Source organism: Pseudorca crassidens, chromosome 16 (assembly GCF_039906515.1).
Source record: "Pseudorca crassidens isolate mPseCra1 chromosome 16, mPseCra1.hap1, whole genome shotgun sequence".
Lineage (NCBI taxonomy): Eukaryota > Metazoa > Chordata > Mammalia > Artiodactyla > Delphinidae > Pseudorca > Pseudorca crassidens.
Genome location: NC_090311.1, coordinates 23,721,896 through 23,743,726, shown reverse-complemented (window position 1 = coordinate 23,743,726; position 21,831 = coordinate 23,721,896). Strand labels below are relative to the sequence as shown.

Here is a 21,831-nt window from a genome sequence, read left to right as displayed (position 1 = left end):
ATTTTTGTAAACCACCTCCCTCCCTCAAATTAATCACTTCCCTACCCACAAGGTTTACTCAGGTCTGGATGGTGGATTAGAGAAGGTGTGTTATTTAGGGTCCCAGCAAATCACAGTTGTTTGTGGGAATCCTAGCACAGACCGTGATGACAAGGGGTAGAGACACTGCTGCTCTTTCTCCTGGATTGTTTTAGTCCTTCTAAACCTCAAAGGACACACAACTCAGCCATGTTCTTTGGCCCAGAAATAAGGGTAGATAGAGCTATTACCCCAATTTTGGAAGAAGTGGATGGTTTTGATAGATTAATTCTACCCATTAATCAACCCAGAACTATTTATTGAGCATCTGTTATATGAAAGAAGTGCCAGTGGAGACAAAGATGAATGACTCTAATTGATAAATCCTTTGTGTATGGGGTCACCAGGAGACAGATAGCTTGTCTACCTGGAGGTAGACATAGGGATTGAAAGAACATAAACTCTTGGAAATCGTCTTTAAGGAGCCATGTTCCACCTAGACTATTTTTGCATCCCATCCTTTCAGTATGCGTGTCACTGCTTAAAAATTATCATCTGTGGACTTCCCTGGTGGCACGGTGGTTGAGAGTCCGCCTGCCGATGCAGGGGACACGGGTTCGTGCCCCGGTCCGGGAGGATCCCACATGCCGCGGAGCAGCTGGGCCCGTGAGCCGTGGCTGCTGAGCCTGCACGTCCGGAGCCTGTGCTCCGCAACAGGAGAGGCCACAACAGTGAGAGGCCCACGTACCGCAAAAAAAAAAAAATTATCTTCTGTGAGGAAGTTGAAAGCTTGAGAGATGAAGTGATTTGCTCAAGGTCACCTAGCTAATTTAGTGGCAGACAAGGATTAGGAAAAGACAGGTCTTCTAGTTCCTTGCCTACTACTTTTGCCACCGTGCCCAGACCACCTGTATGTTCAAAGTTAAACAGTCAGACAAGAGGACACTTTGTGACCAGAGTCACATTAGCAGTGCAGACAGATGGCAACAGAGGAGTTTAATAGAAAGAGAGAGATGGTCTCAGGTTTGTAAAGCCCAATAAGCAGGTGAATCTGGAGTGGAGCCAAAAACTCTCATGAAAAAAAAATCCAGGTGACAAGGGAAAAAGAAAAAGAAAAACAGAAGTAATAAATTTTAATAGATTTTCCTGAAAATCCATATTGTGAAAAATGGCTCTGAGAATTCATTTATTTTGTTCTGTGGTGGGGAGTAACTTTTTCAGGGGAACTAAAGGGTAGGCTACCTGTTTCCAGACAGTCATGTGTATTTATGTATGAGGTGTCTACTTTCTGCAAGGCTCTATAGGAGATGTCACACACACACACACACACACACACGCACGCACGCACGCACACACACACACACACACACACGACAAAGCCCGTGCATTCTAGGTTAGTATTTACCTTGCAAAAGGAATTTTGAGCCAACCCCATCGAAACCTCTTGATGAGCAGGGCCTTGGGTATGAGTCTGTGGGGGTCCCAGCAATGAGAATGATGGCGATGGTAATGAATATTTATTGTCAATTGGGAGTTTTCAAGATTTTCACATACATTATCTTGGGGTTTTGATGATGTTGATGAAAATATGCTTTGAGTTAAGAAGGGGGACTGGGAATACATTTCTGAAGAAGGAGGTCAAAATAGTTTATCTTGGTAATTGCAAGGAAGTGGGACTGTGGATGACAGTGAATTTGAACACGCTAGAAATTAGCTTTTTTGCCAAAGACTTGAAAATGAAGCCACCCTCTCAAATTGCCTTGTTCCATTGGTACCCAATAATCAGCCATTCTTTGTCAAGCAACTATAGTTGAAAAGCTTTATGTGGTCCAAAGAAGGATAAGAACATTCCCAGCCTTACAAAGCTTTCTAATTGGTTGCTACAAATTTGACCAAAAATATAAGAAAATTAAATTCTGGATAAGTGGTCTAGAGCAGTGTTTCTTAACGGGTGGTCCTGGAGCCAACAACATCAACATCACATGGGGAGTTATTAGATATGCAATGATCAGGCACCCAACACTACTAATTAGAAGGCCTGGGTGTGGGACAATCTATATTTAACAAGCTCTCTAGTTGATTCTGATGCAGACAGTGGAGATCCTCTAGTCTAGAGATAACGGGACCATTTGAGTTTCTGAGGAACGAGAGCTCAGTATTATTGGAACAGTCACAGAAGACTTTCTAAAAGAAGTAGTACCTGTTTGGGGAATTACATTATCCTTTTGGAGATGTTCCACATCTTTGGTTCCTCCACGCTAGCCATCTCTTGAGTTTTTGTATTCAATTCGTTTATGAATCACTTTGTTTCCCAAAAAGTTACCACAAGTGGGACGAATATGCTGCCCCTGCTTTACTGGTGATAAGCTTAGAGGAACATTTCCAGGAGATGAGAGGCTTGTATCTGGGAAGTTGATTTCTTGTATTATTATTTAGAAACAGTCTAGGTTTTCTCTTGCTCCAATCCGGGACCAGGTGGATCTAGTCAGTGTTTATCACCTCAAAGTGACGGATGTGGTTTCTAATCCCTCTGACTTCCTCTGCAGGGTTCTCACTTCTACAGATCCTGTTGTGAATTTTAACATCTGTTCTAAGGGTAGTTATGAAAAGGGATGAGAAATGCTTGAAATTAAGTTAGTCCTTATTGTATCTCCGACTTAGTTTGCTGTGTTTCTGTCATTTCTTCTTCTTCCATGAGCTCCAGTCAGAAGAGCAGTGAATGAATCCAGTACTGAACAGAATTAGGGAAGCCAGATCTTTGCAAAAGAGAGACCCTGCATCAGAGTCACTTATGCCCTATAGGAGGGGGCCCACCACGAACTGAGAGCGGATGGAGAGACGGGAGTACATCAATGTCTGAAAGTTACTAAGGGGTTTTACCCTACTAATTTTAGTTGGGATCCTGTGAGAAAATGAACAGAGCTCATAATCCTAACATTAAATGTTTAAAAATTTCATCTGGCCCAGGAAAATGACCCCGTGGGAGAGCATACTAGCCAACCCCTGAGTGGAAATATCAGTGTATCAATTTACAGTTTGGGGAAGGACCTGGAAAACATGGTGTAAGGAAATTTGGGTTAGAAGCCAAAGAAATACTGGTGAAAGGAATGCACCTGCAGAAACTGTAGAAGAGAAGAATCTAAGTTAGTCCACAAGTTCTGAATGAGCCTCTATTTTATGTTCAGTTCTGAAATGAGCCCTTAGATCAGAAGCAGATATCCCTAAAAGCCGGGAAGGCCAATGACATGGACATCCTTAGAGGCTCGGGGTCAGTTAGGCCACACATACTTGGGTGATGCCAGCATCCTGTTTAACATCAGCCCTGGGAAACGGTTAAGCCTGAGCTTGACGTTCTCTGCTTACTAACTCCTGAGCCGTTCCTTTCCTGTGTGGGCAACTTTTCTATTAGAAAGATCTCTCACATTTTGTAAACTTTTACACTTTTATTTTTTGTTATTTTTTAATACTCATGAGATCTCCCTAGAGTGCCCATTTATTGCTCTTCCCTCCACTGCCCCTTCCTAAGTCATCCCCAGGTTAACCAGCCATAGTTTTATACCACTCCTTGCTTGGATTGGTAGATGAAAAGTGGTCTCAAATCATATCGCCATTTGTATTATTTCTTGTGCCTCCTGTAACAAATTACCACAAACTGGGTGGCTGAAAAAACAGAAATTTATTCTCTCATAGTTCTAGAGGCCAGAGTCCAAGGTCAAGGTGGCAGCAGGACCGCGCTCCCGCTAGTGCACTAAAGGAGAATTCGTTCCATGCTTGTTCCGTCTTCTGATGGCCCCAGGTGTTCCTTGGCTTGTATCTGCATAACTCATCTTTGCCTCTGTCTTCACATAGCCTTCTCCTCTCTGTATGTCTCTCTTCTTTGTATCTCTTATAAGGATACTTTTCATTGGACTTAGGGCCAGGATGATTTTATCTTCAGATCCTTAACTCACAACTGCAAAGACCTTTTTCCAAATAAGGTCACATTCACAGGTTACAGGGAATAGAACATGGTCATGTCTCTTTGGAGAGCCACTATTTCATCCAGTACATCGTCTGAATCCCTCTCTTTTTCAGTGGTCCTTAAACTTTGGGAACTGTGAACCCTTTTGAAAATCTGATAAAAAGAGATGTAATGTCTCCATAGATAAATACACACAGGCCAGTAAAAACATATTTTATTGCAAATTTCAGGAGATTCAAACTCCACTACCACCACCAAAGCCCCTACATGTACTACTCACGTGTATCCTTCTTGAATGGTGACATCCAACACTAAGTACAATTCTCCTTTGTTATGTAGTTAATGTAAAACAGACCAGGATATTTCCTCTTTTGTTCTAGAGAATATACAAAATTCTGCATTCATTAATGCATTCTAAGATTACCTTAAGTATTTCTGGTCTCTCTGAAGTGTTTACTTACATTAATTACATTGTATACAAAAATTCTTAAGCTGCATCATCATCATTATTATGTATCCTGAGCTGCACCAAGCCCCATTTCTTTTATCCAGTACTTATGTAGTTGCCAGGGAGGGACCTGATATTTTTCCCTGTTATGTCATATATTATTAAATTCAGCCTGTCTCTTCAGTTTGTCAAGACCTTTTTGGGTCCTGATTCTGCCGTCAAGCATATTGACTGTTTCTTCCAGCTTTGTGTCATCAGAAAATGCCATTTCCAATGATGACCATTATTTTCATGTCATCAAGTCATTAATAAAAATGATGAACGAGAAAGAGCAGACAGCAGAACCTTGCAGCTGACTACTCACCCCCTCCCTCCTGGTTGATTTTAATGCCTTAATTAGGTACTGTTCAGCCACATAATTTTACTAGCACCTGGCTCATGTTTTTTCATCTTTTCTTCAAGACTGCTACAGCAGACCATCAGATGCCTTGTTGATATCTGGGTAAATCATGTGCCTCATATTTTCTTCTTCTGTATGCCTAGTAATCCTTTCATAGAAAGGAATGGGATTCATCTGACATGATGTATTTTGTGATCTATAGAATAACTGTAAACTGTTTGGAGTAGGTAGAGTGTTTTGTTTTTTGTTTAGCATCACTAATATCCTGCTACCCAGAGTACTCCAATCAGGGAAGACTTTCTAGAGGAGGTAGCATTCGAATGTGGGAGGATTTGGATAGGCTGGATAGAGAGGGAAGAAGACATTTATCAAGGTTTCTCCCACTGTTTATTTTTTCTTGATGAGCTTTTAACCTTATTCTCCTCTCTTAAATAGAAACTTTTTATGAGATAACTGTTTTGTTAAAGATTAAAAGTTGACTGACTCATGACCTTTCCGTGAACTGAATCAGAACTAAATGGGAGAAATACCTTAGCGTACACCTGGCATGGATGTATTGGATTTGGAGACCAATGAACATAGCAAGAATGCAATAGAATAGAGAGAACGTCAGGGCGGGTATCCCACGCAGTACTGGCCACACAGTCCAGGGTATTCTAGCCTCTTGGTTCCTACTACTCAGGGCTGAGGTAAGATTCATGCAAAGATCATACGATTTTACTAAAGGAGAGACCCACAGTCACTCCCTCAAAGTCTGTTTAATCTTTTTTTTTTTTCAGTCAAAGCTCTAAAAAGCTTTATTTAACGAGTAAATGATAGGACATTAAAAATCATTTCCTAAGGTGTATTTTAAGTTGTGTGATCTACAAAACAATTCTTTCTCCATTTCACAATTTTAATTAGCTCCACCCCTCCCAAAGCATCCTCATCTTTCAGATAGAAGAAGGAAATGTCCCTTGAGGAGAGTCAGTCTCTTAGGTGTCACTATGAGGATATTTGAACTTGGGAAGAGGAGAATCCAGGGCTGTGAGCATGATTAATTCTTGCTGGAATGGAAGCCGTCCGATTCCTTGAAAGACTTCGGTGGGTTTTGGTTCCCGGCATGACGGGTCTCCCCTTTACATCACTCTGATAGATGCCTTGCATTGTAATTACGAGACATGCCACCTGAGTGGAGTATGGAAGATCAGTCTTTTTTTCTGTTTTTCTAGAAATGATTGATCATTCATGTTTATAGGGCTATCAACTGCTGGACTTTGAAAAGGTCAGTATTGATTAAGTCACGCAGAAAGTGTGCTTCTTTGCTATACATAAATATGAGTTCCTCTTATGAGACGACTGATTTTTCAGGGCAGGGGGAAAGAGGGTGGTATTCACATGAATTAAGCAATGAGAATTTCAACTAAAACACACTTAGATTCAGTCAGAATATTGGAATTGGCAAGGTCATACTTTAGATTAGCTAATCCACACCCACCCTTCCCAACATACACATGTACAATTTACTTTACAGATGAGAACACTGAGTCCCTGCCTGTGGACCTCAGTAGCTATAACAGTAGTGCTTGCTTTGAGAAGACTAGATGTGAAAATACAAGGAGCAGGTCTACCTGTGGAGAGGATTGTAGATAATTGGGGAAGATTTTTCCTTCACCATACCTTTCTATATTTGAAAGCCTTCCTGTAAAGCACATATATTACTTTTGCAAAAAAAAAAGTTGGTTTTACACCCACAGTGAATACCTTGTCAATTGGCTGTAGTTGTGTGGTCCGTGGACTTCCCCTCAATAGCCTTCACAGACCTGGCTTTAGAAGAATCGTTCAAGTCCAGGCTGCAGTTCAGCCCTCTCTCCCTCCAGTCTTGCTGCACTAGACTAGATGCTGTGACTGACTATGGGGCTTGATCCGCTTGCCTTTCTCATTTGTCCCCTGAACACGTAGAGTTTTTGGCCACTTCAGCCTCCACTCGGAATGGCAGTTGGTGAAGGTGGACTACAGATCTATCTTCAGCCGGCGCTGCAGCAAAGCGGATTATGAGACCTGGCGCCTGCTCAATCAGGTACAGTGCAGGGCGGGGGTCCTGTCTCCTAGGAAGAGGGGCCACTGCAAGCCCTGTGCGGTCCTATCGGACCCTCCTGTTTGCAGAAGGAAAGTCGTGGGCCATCTGGGGATAATGGTGGGTTTCGGGGGAGGGATTGGAACCCACACACCCAGGTCTAGCAGGGGCAGGTGATATTTTGGGACCCTTTAGCACCCTGGAATCCTGATCTACTCGTTGAAATCACCGAGCAGCCTGGGGAAGTGGTGATAATGGTAACCTGGGATTTTAGTGCTGCCCATGCGGAAATAAGCCCAGAAAACTAGGAGACTCCACCAAAGATGTGATCATCTCACCTTTTACTGGGAAGCATGAGAGCATTTCTCAGACCAGCCTGAAGTCAGTACCCAGGAGCGTTGTGGACAGGACCGCAGAGAAGGGGTGAGAGGTGGAGGTGAGGGGCTCTAGCAAGGCAGATATTTAGTGCTATCCAACATAGGCAGACTTCTTTTTTCTTCACAACTATTGGGTCCTTATAATTTGTACCAACAAATTATTATCCTCCTCTTTGTGCCCTTGACTAGGAATAAGGACTTGGTCACAGTGGTTTATCATAGAGAGGGAACTTATTGGGTCCACTTCAATTTTACTCTGAAGATGATGTGAAAAATATGCCAGAAGTGGGTTCTTTTCCGCTGGAATTTCTGCTGACGCCATTCGGGCAATTGCCGGGTGGTCTGTGAGGATGACCTGGAGTGTTTGCATTCTCTGTGGAGGTGGAGAAGAAACAAGACGAAGTAGCCATCACTGGCTAGGTTGGGTGGAGGGGCAGTGATAGGCCAGCCTCCCATAGTGTTCCTCTTGCGGGGTAGAAAAAGACCAGCCTTTTAATCTTGGAAACTCCTGAATGGTTCCTGGGAGGGAGGTTTCTGCATAGAGTGATGAAAAGAGAATGAAGAGGCTAACGCTGGTTTATTTCACCATCTCTGTGTTTTTCTGCCTCTCTCACTATGGACTTCCTTCCTAAGGGGGAGCCTTGCATCATGGGAGAAAGGAAAATATTCAAGAAACGCAAGCCAGGAGCTCAGTGTGCCCTGGGCCAAGACTCCTCAGGGACGGTGGTCTCAGAACCCTGTGTCTGTGCCGACTGGGACTTTGAATGGTGAGTCCCTGGGCATCTCATTGCCAATTCCAGCTGGACATTTACTGGTTGGGGGGATGAGGGTGAAGATGAAGCTGGGGAGGAAGGCATGCCTAAGAGATAGGTGTGTCTGCTGGCCTATGGGCCTGGCTGCCCCAGTTCCTGGCCAGATGGGATGTCTGCATCCCTGGAAGGAGGACAGGAGGAGGCGATTTCACAGGGAAGATCACTGTTCTATCAGAGAAGCATGTCCAAGGGGACTTCTTCCCATCTTCAGTTAGCATCTGTCCTGGAAAGTCCCACAGAGGTGGGGCTGGGCACAGAGAGCTCAGAGAGCTGCCACCTTGGGCAGTTACCTCCAGAAACGTTAGCTAGAATTGTACTCTTCCAAATGAGCTCTCTTATCATCATTTCTTTTTTTCTCCCTCTAATGACAACCACAAAGAATGACTTTGACTCTCACCTATTAGCTAATGACTCACAAATTTCCAAATATTTACCTCCATCTCTGGCCTGTCTCTCCTCTTGGATGGGGACATTTGTGTCCGTCTATTTACTCAGCATCCATCTTCCCTTGAATTGCTAATAGGGATTTCAAACTTGGTGTGGCCAAGCAGAATTCCTCCTGAACACCCTCTAGTGGAAGCAGTTTTTCAACTTTTCTTAAGCCACCACCCCCCATCCCGGACCAGTTTTTCCAAATTCAATAAAACACACTGATATCCACTCAGTTGCTTAAGTCAAAATCCCAGGAGAGCTTGATTTTTCCCTTTACCCTCAGGTCCAGGCCATCCACAAGTCCTTGAAAGTCCCTATTTCCAAAACACATTCTAACTCAAAGCACCTCTACCCATGACCACTGCAATCTGGATCACTCCAACAGTTTACTAACTCACTCTCTGCTTCCACTCTGGTCACCCTGAAATCTATCCAAAATTATATTTTAAAAACCCAAGTCAGATCTTATCACTCCTATACCTGAAGCGCTCCAATGGCTTCCCCTCTTCCTTAAAATATAATCTAATCTTCTTTCTTTGCTCCACTGTAGATGACTGACCCATTGCCATTGTTCCTTAACTTCTTACTGTTCTCCCCTCATTCACCATTTTGCAGCCACACTACTATCTCCTACGCTTTGATTAACCCAGACTCATTCCTAGCAAAGGAAACAGCAGGTACAAGGATTTCTTCCGCATCTCAGCATGGCTGGCAATTTGGGTCACTCACGCCTCAGCAAAAATAGCAGCTCCTCAGAAATGCCTTCTGAGACCATCTAATCTCACCTACACCCTGGCACTCTCTGGCACAGCAGCCTGTTTAATTGTCATTCTTAGTATTAATCACAAATAGAGAGATTGTGTTTTTTGATTTCTTTATTATTGCCCATCTTTCCCCAGTAGAATGGAAGTGTGTGAGTGCAGGAATTTTAGACATTCCTTATTGTTGCATCCTCCATGCCTAGCCCAAAGTAAGCATTAAACTGTCATACGATGTTTCTGAATGTTGTTTCTTTTTTTTTTTTTTTTTTTGCGGTACGTGGGCCTCTCACTGCTGTGGCCTCTCCCGTTGCGGAGCACAGGCTCTGGACGCGCAGGCTCAGTGGCCATGGCTCACAGGCCTAGCCACTCCGTGGCATGTGGGATCTTCCTGGACCGGGGCACAAACCCGTGTCCCCTGCATCAGCAGGCAGACTCTCAACCACTGCGCCACCAGGGAAGCCCTGAATGTTGTTTCTTTTAGGAGAGTCAAAAACCTTCCCAAACCTGGGAATGGGTGATCCCATCGGTGATCGCAGAGTCATCCCAGGCTGATTCCAGTTGGATGAATTCTTCCTCTGTGTCACAGTCAAAAACTGAAGTTCATTTGAGATATTTTCATCACCCATTCCAGGTTAAAAGACAAAGCTAAGGGCTCAGGTGTCAGCCTATAGACAATGGAAGGGGCAGGACAATGACAGAGCTGCATTAGGGCTTATCTGGTGTCTAATAACAGAAATAAGTCCAAATGGGTACAGAACAGCTGCCCTGCCCAGAAGCCTCACCCCCTCCGTCCTCATTTCATCCAGCCTGTTTCTTGATTTGTTCTGTTAGCCATCTTCCATTTCCCACTTCCTACTAGGACTGTAACTGGTAACAGCAAGCCCGCTTGTTTACCATGACTGCCCCTTACCTGCTCTTCATCCCTGAACTCATGCCTTGAAAAGCTGGAACTTTAGCAAGAATCGTCCAAATGGGATGTGCTAAATGGAATTGAATTTAAATGACAGGGTCGTATCTGTAGCATGTTTGACCCTTTGGAAACAAAGGATATTTTCACAATTGGGAAGAATAATTTTTAATTATTAACCACAATCCAGAAAAATAGTCATAGCAGTGATACAGTAGGCCACTCAGAATTATGGTACATGACATATTGATGTCAACCCGAATGTGCAGAATCTGAATATCAGGCTTCCTTGTGTCCTTCTGCAGACTGACTCCATAGAGGTGCATCGTCTTTGCATATGTCGTGCTACATTTTCTCCTGTGTCTCTCTGAACTGTACTAGACCCTCACCCATTGTTGGGAAGCCTTACAATTGAGAAAGAGTAAGAATCATAATGTAAATATTTTTTTCTTCAGCAGTTACATTAACATTTACTAGTCTGGGAAAAAAAACCCAGCTCTGATATTCAGTTTTTGACCTTGGGAAATTTACTTAATCTCTATGACTTCACCTCCTAGGCTATTAAATACAAATATATAACATGTATCTCATTGGGTCCTAGGGAGGAATAAATGAATTCACATACATCGTTAATGTGAATAAGGAATTTATCCTAATGGTATACACGGCTTTTGATGCTGCGGTTGTTGTTAATCTTGAGCCCCAGGGTTAAGTGGTCCCCATGGTATTGTTAGCAAGTAAATCAGAGCTTATACATCCAGATAAGCACTGTCTTCAAAGTTGAACCTTTGGGTATTATCCATTTATTTCAATGGCGATGGCTTTGCTTAAACTATTTCTGAACCTCTTTGGAAAACTGCTGTCAGAATGCATCTATAAGTAAAGAAGTGGAGGGAGAAGCCCTTGCAAAGTGTTCTATGGTTCTCACACTTGCATTGGTAGAGGTGCCACCTGGACCCAACACCCTGTAATGTCAGTATCATTACTATGACATTTTAGTGAGAAGAAAATTAGCATCTGGAATGTAAGTTACTTGACCGAAATCACATTAGCAGTGAGAGAAAGAGGTGAGGATGAAATGTAAGTCTAGCTAAATTCCACATTCTCTTCTCTATATCATGCCATTTCTCAAGAAATCAAACAAATCTTTGTTATTTTAGATACACTTTATTTTTCAGAAGAAATAGGGTCCCCAAGTTTGCTTATTCTAAAATGACCTCATCCTCAAATGATCTAAGTTAACTGCTGGTGATGAGGTTTAATATAGAATGTTCCATTAACTCTAAACCAATGCCAAATAAAGTAGTTTTGGCCATTGGTACTGGGAATGTCATAGGTGTATGGTGTACAAGAGGACTTTATAGAATTTTGAGGGGAGATATATAAGACAATATAGCCAATCATACCTCATATTAAAAAGAAGATAGAACCACTTGTGTCTGAGTTAGGACTAACAAACACACAGGACTTGAAGCTGGGTTAGTAGTCATAATCTGAGAACAAAGGCAAAAAAATCGTGTGACCTAAAAGTATTTTTGCACTACTTCTGAGTATGGCAGAGAGAGTTTGATTCTGAAATTCCTGAGATTTTTTGTTGTTGTTATGGTGGTTTTCATGGACAATGGGACTGAGTGTTTAAAATTTTTTTCTTTGTTTTATTTTTAAGTCAACTTCAATAAGCATAGGTATCAGTTAAAAATACAGTTTTTCCCTCAAATATAGTTTGTCTGTTTGTTTGTCTTTAATGCTCATGCTGAAAAATCCGTGTATGGCAACAGTTTCATAGCCCTGTCTCCTTCTCGATGTTCCTTCCTACCAGGAAGTGTTAGCTAAGGAATCTGAAGACCCCAGCTTGGTTAGTATAAGCGATAACCATTCATATTCCACCTAGTTGTTTCCCTAAGCCAAATCAGGTCTTGTGCGTTGGATTGGTCCAGGCAACTTTTAAGTCTCAGAGACAGCAGGGAGTAGAGACTGGGGAGGATGGATTAAATGCATTGATTCTGGTGGAAAAGTTAAGGAGTGCAGCCTGGGTTCACAGAGGAATTTTCTGCCCGTATCGTTCTGCTTAAGAAGGAAGGCTTTATAGATTCTCAGATGCCTTTACTTGTAGAGCACCATTGAATTTCGCAATTTTCACTCTTCCATCCAGAGCGGGTGTCAGTAACAAGTATGAATTTTACATAAATATTGGTGTTTCTACTTAACGGCCTCATAAATCCCCCAGCCTTATGTTTACTGTACAGAACCTCTCTGTAGCAACCTCCATCATGGCACTGGTGAGGGGCTAGGAGCAAATCCTCCGTGAGAAGTAAGTTTGTCAGAAACTACTGAGTAGTCAGAAAAGGGAGCTGCTCTGAAGTCCTATGAGGGCTCCTAGGAAGTACTTGCCCCCTGGGAGGTCCAAATGCATTTGTTCAGTGAGAAACCAAGTTGGACCAGAGATTACGCCAAATTGTTCTCTTTCCTACTCCTTCATCCAACCACTCACACAGCAATAATTTTGCTGAGCACTTACTAGGTGCCAGGTGTTTTAGATGGATTAACTTAATCTTCCCAACCAGCTCTTGGAAGGAGAGTCTGTTATCATAGGCATTTTATAAATGAAGAAATCGAGACAAGAGAGGTTAAGTGTAACTCATTCAAAATAATAATATGCTACTGCAGAGGCTCAAGTCTCAGTATGTCTTTTTTTTTTTTTTTGCCCACACCTCGCAGCTTGTAGGATCTTAGTTCCCCAACCAGGGATTGAACTCAGGCCCGTGGCAGTGAAAGCGTGGAGTCCTAACTACTGGACCACCAGGGAATTCCCAAAGTGTCAGTATGTCTTAGTGTTTACCCTCCATGTCCAGTATGGCTCCAGACCCACAGAGCGAGTTTATCAAGTGGCAGTGTAGAACGACGAGGGGAAGAGATTTGGGGTGCCGTAGTACATAAATTCAGGCACGTCTGAAATCTAGTCAACCTTTAGTATTCTGCATGTAGGGCTCAATCAAGCATATTTTTTCTATAGACTAGGCATTGTAGAAAAATCGAAGATGTATTAGCCAGAGGTATTGGATGCAAAGGAGGGATGACAGGAAATAATAGAGTATAATTGGGTGCTGAATTTCATATCCAGACCCATGCTGTACAGTATAGTAGCCACAAGCCACACGTGGTTATTTGCATTAAAGTTAAATACAATGAGCCCATCGACAGACGAATGGATAAAGAAGACGTGGTACATATACACAATGGAATATTCCTCAGCCATAAAAAGGAACGAAATTGGGTCATTTGCAGAGACATGGATGCATCTAGAGACTGTCATACAGAGTGAAGCAAGTCAGAAAGAGAAAAACAAATATCGTATGTTAGCGTATATATGTGGAACCTAGAAAAATGGTACAGATGAACCGGTTTGCAGGGCAGAAATTGAGACACAGATGTAGAGAACAAACGTACGGACACCAAGGGGGGAAAGCGGTGGGGGGATGGGGGTGGGGGGGTGATGAATTGGGCGATTGGGATTGACATGTATACACTGATGTGTATAAAATGGATGACTCATAAGGACCTGCTGTATAAAAAATAAAATAAAATAATTCAAAAATTAAAAAAAAAATTAAATACAATGAAACATTCATTTCTTCAGTTCCACTAGCCACGTTTTGGGTGCTCAAAAGTCACATGTGGCAAGTGGCTACCATATTGGATAGCATAGATGTAAAACATTTCCATTATCACAGAAAGTTCTGTGGGACAGCAGTCGTCCTACCTGCAAGTGCTAGGAATGGTCAGAGCAAAGAGATCACTGAGGACTGGAGTAATGATGGAAGGCTTCCTGCAGGAAGTGGTGATGGGGCTGTATAGACTTGCTGCTGAATAAGTATGAGGAAAATGGGCAGCACATCCAAGAAAGCAGATATGTGAAGGTTGTTGATGAATAGAGGGGTATGGCCAGATGGGTAGCATGGGGTTAGATTAGGAGAGACACTTGAGTGATGATTGTTTGATTTTTCAAACAATTTCTGAAATGGTTTGGATATAATTATCTTTGGATATAATTATCTTTCTATCTCTATAGCTCCATTTAGGCTGGGCCTTAGCAAATGATGATGACGTTAATTATTAGTCCGTTGTTTTTGTTGTGGTTTTTGTTGTGATTGCTTTTCTTTTCTGAGTGTTCATGCTGTGGCTGCCAAAAACCTCTGTCTGATCCTAAACCCGGCGTGCTCTACTGTCTCCTAAAATGAGACAGAGACACCTGTGGAACACTCATCCTAGAGCCTCAGCTCCCAAATGGAGAAATGGAGGAACTGGGGGTCAATGAGGCTATGATGGGGTAGTGCATAGTCTGAGAGTAGGATACCCCCTACCACTGGGCCAGCAGAGACCATGACTTCTTGGATGACTCCAAGAGGCTCAGAATGACATTAGGCCTTCCCTGCTGATTAAATGGGTGTTTCATGGGCTTGTACTAATGCTGAACCAGCGATCAGGAGTCTCAATTATCACCTTTGGTTAACATCATCAGGTGTGTACAATCTTTAACAAGTCTCTTCTCCTCTTTTTCTTCTCCTTCTCAATCTGTCAACTGAGGGGATTGAACCCAAGGAATACAGGTGTCCCTTCCTATTCTGACATGCAGAAGCTTTTTGATTTCTGAACCTTTTCTTGTCTATTCCTTCTTTGGATTGTCTGAGGCTTCTCCCTGGATGGGACTTGGAGGACACGTAGGTCCCTATGTGTCCTAAATGGATAAGTTTTCCCATAAGCTTTTAGAAGTTCTAAACCCTTTTATAGTCAAGAAAACCGCAGAGGTGGCTTATTTCTTAAAGGAAACTATCTGTGTGTTTGCAGAAGCTGTGGTAGCTTACTTCCCAGAGGCAAGTCAAACTTTCTGGTACATTCTCTCCAAATGTCACAATTCAACAGAAAACCACCTTTCCTCAAGAAGCTGGAGCGACAGCTGGGACTGCTTATTTGCTGACATTGTAAAAACTCCAGAGCTGGGAGGGAGCTTGGGCAGGATGAGAGATTTTAATATACATTTAGCAGAAGTTAATGAAGAAGTTCACAGCTTGGGGGCGGCCAGTGATGTTTCCATTAATGTTATTAAATATTAATGAGGTGCTTTTTCTCTTTGGGGCAAAGCAGCATGGCTGATGCACCTTTTTTTTTTCGGTACGCGGACCTCTCACTGTTGTGGCCTCTCCCGTTGCGGAGCACAGGCGCCGGACACGCAGGCTCAGCGGCCATGGCTCACAGGCCCAGCCGCTCCGTGGCATGTGGGATCTTCCCGGACCGGGGCACGAACCCGTGTCCCCTGCATCGGCAGGCGGACTCGCAACCACTGCGCCACCAGTGAAGCCCCTGATGCACCTTTTTAAATTACTACATCACTAACAGGTAGCAGAGCTGAACAGAACTGCTAAAGATGTTTACATTTAGCAAGGAGAAATAAGACATTTCTCTCCTTCCCAGAGCTGCTTAGGAGAACACCCTTCCTTCAGAGATTACTAATATTTCTTAGGATTCACAGGACATTCGGTAGATTTACCTCATAAAGGAAGCAGGGAATTTTCTAGAAGTAGTGCAGACACACCACAGCCCAAAACTTTCTGCAGATAAACAATGCTTAGAAATCAGATATTCAGTGCTGTACTGGAAAATGTTTAACCACCGGCTCTCTGGAAACAAAGAAACAAATAAATAAGCCCTGATTAGTAGTGTTTGCTGATTGCTATAAATATTCCCACCATATCTGATTTCAGGTTACCAACATGGCATCGCTGAATGCAGAATTAGGAAGCACAACATGTATCTATGTATTTACTGTATAGAAACATAGACATAAATGACTTCAAGAGCATAAATAATAAAATGATATACAATGACATTTTGTATATAATATTTACTGCATATAATAATGCAGCAAAATAATGAGGAATTTCTGTGTTTTTGGTATTTATTATCCTTTGAATATAATTTATTTAATTGAAATTTTGTATAACTTAATTTTTGATAATAGTTGTGTTTAACAACCATTAACTAACTTGCAAAATTCCTGGAATTTTAAGTTGGCTCTCATGGGCAGTTACCAGCTGGCACAACATTGAGTCCATATGAACTCTCAGGCTGGAAGATCTCCAATCATTGATCAGGGGAGGCATGGCAAAAGATTACCTTGACAGACATGTCCCTTTCTCCTTTTCTTCCAGTTTCATTTAAACTCGCCGTATCAAAGCTGGTCTTGACCTTCACCTTTCCGTGTAGCGATTTGCAATGACGCAAGCTCACAGTCACTCCACAGGCATCTGTTGAGCACCTGAGATTCTCTCTGTGGTCCACACTGGGAAGTCAACCATGGGCTCACAGTCTCCCTGCAGAAATAGACCAGATGCCATGGGATAATCTGTGCAATCATTTAAAAATGTAATTAGAGTATCATTCACCCAGTAAATATTTATTCAACACCTTCAGTGTCCTAGTCTAGACTCTCATATTGCCGAACAAAACCAACAGAAGGGTTTGCTCTTTTGTAGCCTTGATGTTTCTAACATGCTAGGACCACAAAGGTTTGGTCCAGGGAAGCAAGAATGGCTTCATCAGACCTAGATTTTGAAGAAGGATACATAGGAAACCACCTGAAACAGAAAAAGGTAGAATGCTTCAAAAGCCCTGGGCAGGACTTCCCTGGTGGTGCAGTGGTTAAGAATCCACCTGCCAATGCAGGGGACACGGGTTTGAGCCCTGGACCGGGAAGATCCCACATGCCGTGGAGCAACTGAGCCTGTGCACCACAGCTACTGAGCCTGTGCTCTAGAGCCCACGAGCCACAACTACTGAGCCCGTGTGCCACAACTACTGAGCCCACGTGCCACAACTACTGAAGCCCGCGTGCCTAAAACCCGTGCTCCACAACAAGAGAAGCCACCGCAATGAGAAGCCTGCACACCGCAGCGAAGTGTAGCGCCCGCTCGCCACAACTAGAGAAAGCCCACACAGCAACGAAGACCCAGTGCAGCCAAAATAAATAAATTTATATTTAAAAACACACACACACACAAAAGCCCCGGGCATCACACAGACAAAGACAAAGAGGGTTAAATGTTGGCCTGAGTTTGGTTTGGAGGAAGGTGGTGACAAGGTAGGGTGGGGTCAAACCGAGAAGATAATTTATATAATCTCATCAGTCAATTGGTACTTCTTAACTGTACTGCTTCATCCTGTATCACACTGTGTTCTGCTTGATTACTCTGTTCTTTTGTTGGATTTGAGGCCTGTTGTCTTCCTCTCTCCAAAAGACTGAAAACCCCTTGAGAATAAGGATTATGGCCTTCACAGGACAAGGCACATACTGAGTAATAAATGTGGAATTAAACTTTTCTTTCTGTCTCCCTTTCATTGCTATCCTAGTTACCCACATAGACAATTTGCATCTATTTTCATTGGACTTTAATTAAATCTTGGCTCAAAGAATAGGAGAGCAGAAAACGAAAGGAGGGGTGGGTCTGGAGAGAGCGATTTTCCTGTTGTTTTATGTTTTATTAACACTTAGTGGATCAGTATTCAAATGTCCAGATTGTTCTGCCCTGTCTGTGGGTTTCAGGACATCTTTGGGTGCTTGACTTGGAGGCATGACTCCTCCCCCAAATTTAAGCCACCTTCAATGACCTGGGGTTGGTTACAAGAGTTACAAAATGCCTACTTTGTTGCTCTTTTTCTACCCTGGAATTTATGTTTCTGGGAGCTTTATAAAAGTCCAAGAAGTAAGGCAACACCATTTACATTTCAGATGGGAGAGCGCCTCTCCTACAATGGTCGATGACTTCCTCATTCTGGAATGTGGAGGAAAGGAGCAGAAAATCATACCAGACTTTGGTTCTTCATTTTACTATGGCTAGGCTTTTACAAAAACATGGAGAAGAGCTACAGTATAGTTTTTGTGGGGTTTTGTGTGTGTGTGTGTGTGTGTGTGTGTGTGTTGTTTTTTCCTAAAGGAAACAAGGGACCTGTGTTATAAATAGTTGGGAAAAGTTTGAACGACTGTGTATATGTGAATGCAAAGGTGTATATTTGTTTGAGAGAGAATTTCAGAAAAAATGAAAATAAGATCAATGAATTCCATTTTGGAATAAAATGTGGAATCTGAACACAGAAATAAATCTTGACCGTTAAAGTCATCTTCTTGGTTGTCATCTTCTTATTTCAGGAAATCCACTGTGATCCAAAATATCCTTTTAAGCTTACAGCATCCCGCACACCCACCCCAAGCCAGCGTACCTGCCACATCATGTACATCCATACTTGTTTAAGCCTGGACCCTCCATCTGATAATCTATTATGTCTTCTATACACTGAACTCCGAATGACTTTGGGATTATTTCCAAATGAAATCTATTTTCAAAGTATGAATATTTGTCCCGACTGGGAACATTTAAAGAATGTGTTGCAGCTTTGGGGATGGTTAAAGGGATGTGTTCGTGTGTGCCTGTGGGTGTTTTCACATTTGTGCATCTACACCAGTATGCAATATTTATTTTCTCGACAGTGACTATGGCTATGAGAGACATGGAGAAAGCCAGTGTGTCCCAGCTTTCTGGTACAATCCAGCATCCCCGTCAAAGGACTGCAGCCTTGGTCAAAGCTACCTTAACAGCACTGGGTAAGTAAGATACCTGAAGGAGCTCCAATCACTGTTTCCCTGTTTCCCTAAGTTGGGATCAAAGGAGGATTCCTACTGAAGCAAGGTGGAGTGTAGATAGAGTTTGTTTGTAACAGGTGGCTTCTGAGGAAAGCTGAAGGGTTCTTTAGCTGAAGCTAGCTTTTTTGGAGCATCAAAAGAGATTTCTAGAGGGGTGGGATAGGGAGGGTGGGAGGGAGACGCAAGAGGGAGGACATATGGGGATATATGTACACATATAGCTGATTCACTTTGTTATACAGCAGAAGCTAACACACTATTGTAAAGCAATTATACTCCAATAAAGGTGTTAAAAAAAAAAGAGAGATTTCTGATTACCCAGATTTCAGTACCTTTTGCTATTTGCCTCTGAAATACCATAGCTATTATTTGATCAGCCTTCTCTTTTGGAAGGCGGTGCCACCTTATTTTCCAGACCCCAATGGAAATAAATTAACACTAGTGGTGTGCAGATACTACAGTGCTTTCTAGTGATAGATGAACTGAAGCTCTCGTAGACCGATGACGAAAATTTAGAATGAAAAGTCAAAAGTCCCATCCTAGGAACTCCTGGATTAAGAAGATCAAGGCACACTCTCTGTACTTGTCAAGTTATGTATGTTTCTCTCTTTGTTCACTTATTACTTACTCACTCAGATGCTTGAAAAAATTTTCCTTGGAGATCTGTTGTCTTCCCCTTTCCTTTGCCACTCCTATGACCTAGAACAGATTTGGAAAGTGGATTGGTGGTCTGAGACAGTGCTTTTTAAAATTTAATGTGCTGTGAATCACCTGGGGATCTTGTTAAAGTATAGCTTCTGATTTAGGAGATCTAGAGTGGCATTGAGATTCTTCATTTCGACAAGCTCCCATGCGATGTCAGCATTGCTGGTCCTAGCACTAAGCTTTGAGTAGCAAGGGACTAAAGTGTTCTGGAATTCAGTCTCAGCTCTTCCAATGGATCTTCTAACATCTCACACAAGTTACTCACCAGCTTACTTGGTTGTAAAATGGTGGTAGGAGTACTGTCTACCCAACTGATGTCTACAGAGGAAGAAAAAACATGATGGAAGAGGTGTATTGAGTGGTCTGAGATACTGTGAGAAACACACATTTTTTAGCCAAAAATTTGGTTCTTAGGGAGCTATTCCTGGGATCTGAGCTGAGGTTTGAGCACTGCTGATGTCATTTTATTGTATGTGAATGGTCTTAGGGATTTAAGCCACTCAAACTACAGATCCAGCAGCATGAAACTTAAAGACATGTGGTGTCAGAGACTAAAGTCCTAGGAAGTTTGAGGGAGAGGAACACAATGGGCACAGAAGATGAGCTACGCCACCAAATTCCCAGACAGAACATACCTGGACATAAGCTGGAAGGTAATTGCATTAGGGCTTCTCATATGATCCTGTGACATGTGTAGGTAAACCCAAGTTTAAGCAAGTTAGGTGTACCAAAACCCCAAGTAGCCACCAAATAAATCAAGAAGATGAAAAGGAAAAACTATTCATTTTTTTCAAAAGATTCACAACAAGTGCATCTCCACGTTGCTTAAATGTTGGCTTCTAGTACAAATTGTCAACCAGCTGGCCAGTTGAGGCTGAAGAGTTGGGTGATATCAAGTGTGCATTAGGACATGATGCCCACCAAAATATCTATCATAGGTAAAACTCAGTATCTTCTAAATGACTAAAGCTCAGCAAGAAAGTATAGGTTAGAAAAGTTTGATTATATAGACCAGTGCTGACCAAAAGAACGATAATACGAGCCACACGTGTAATTTAACATTTTAAAATAGCCACGCTGAAAACGTTTTTTTAAAAAAGTGAAATTAATTTTGATAGTATATTTTATTTAGCTCAGTATGTCCAAAATATTATCATTTCAACACACACCACTAACCAAGTTCTCAGTAACCACAGGTGGAAAGTGGCTAGCTTATTGGACAGAGGAGCTCTAGAACCATTATGAATTCAGTTGACAATTAAAAATAATATATTGATATATCTATAAGAGGATATATTATAATTGCTTATGAGGCAATAACTACATATAACATTTGCTTGACACCCTCCTGAGATCTCTGGATGGAGATGTGGGGCTGGTAATTCAGCAGTACGTGAGGGGCAGGGAGAGAGGAAATATCAGGGATAGTGCAAGACTGGTATCACTTATCAGGAATTTGCTTTCACCTGCTCTCAAGGCCACCAGAAAAAGGCAACATGGATGGACCGGTTGATTACTCCTGACACACAGGGTGAAAGATGTGATGTGATGATGGCGATGATGGTGGTGGTGGTGTCGGTGTCTGTGGCGCATTTATTTTATGTGGTTTTACCAGAGTATTGATTTTATGCAGCCTTACAGACAGTGATGTGCCTGGAAATAAAGTCTGTCGTGCAGGTCAGGGCTGTGGGCAAGCTCTCGGTTTCACGTGCTGGGGTCAGTGGTCAAGCGAGATGTCATGTCATCACTGTGCGCAAAGATGCCTTTAACCTAGAAGGTCACAGTGTTTACGGGGAGGTTTTCCCATGCAAGCTTCTTCTTTGAGGCAGTTTTACCACAGCGGGATCAAATAGGAGTTTCAAACTTGTGCTTCTAGTCTGGCATTGGTGATGAGTGAGAAATGAAATATTAACAAGGAGAGAAAATGTGCTGTAAAAGAGCCCAGTGGCTCCACAGTAAAGGCTATTAGGTATTAGGGGATGGGATGATGTCCTGGGGGTAGAGGGAAGACCAGAAGAGGCTTCCTGAGTGGTCATAGTTAGAAGGCTGATCTTCTAGCTGCTTTCTGGCCTCAGGGAGGTAGGCACAAGTCTCTCCATCACAGAGAGAAGCACCTGCTTTCCTTGCTTTCCTAGTCCAGTGGGTCTGTATCCTCCTGTATCATGTGTGAGTCAGACATTGATTTTTCTTGCCTGGTTTAGACACTGATGCGATCTGCGTTTCACCAGTAGGATCGATAATAATGTTTAAGGAGCTGCTCTT

The 21,831-nt window shown here is 42.5% G+C and overlaps 1 protein-coding gene across 2 annotated transcripts in view; it reads left to right on the top strand.

The window, feature by feature from the left end:
- The window catches only part of SORCS3 (sortilin related VPS10 domain containing receptor 3), a 583,956-nt gene that overhangs the window by 528,554 nt on the left and 33,571 nt on the right, over positions 1-21,831 (top strand). For both annotated transcript variants that reach the window (XM_067709471.1, XM_067709472.1), the window contains exons 15-17: positions 6,769-6,886; positions 7,894-8,027; positions 18,712-18,825. In XM_067709471.1, the coding sequence (XP_067565572.1) occupies positions 6,769-6,886; positions 7,894-8,027; positions 18,712-18,825 (366 nt within the window). The remainder of the gene's footprint in view (positions 1-6,768; positions 6,887-7,893; positions 8,028-18,711; positions 18,826-21,831) is intronic.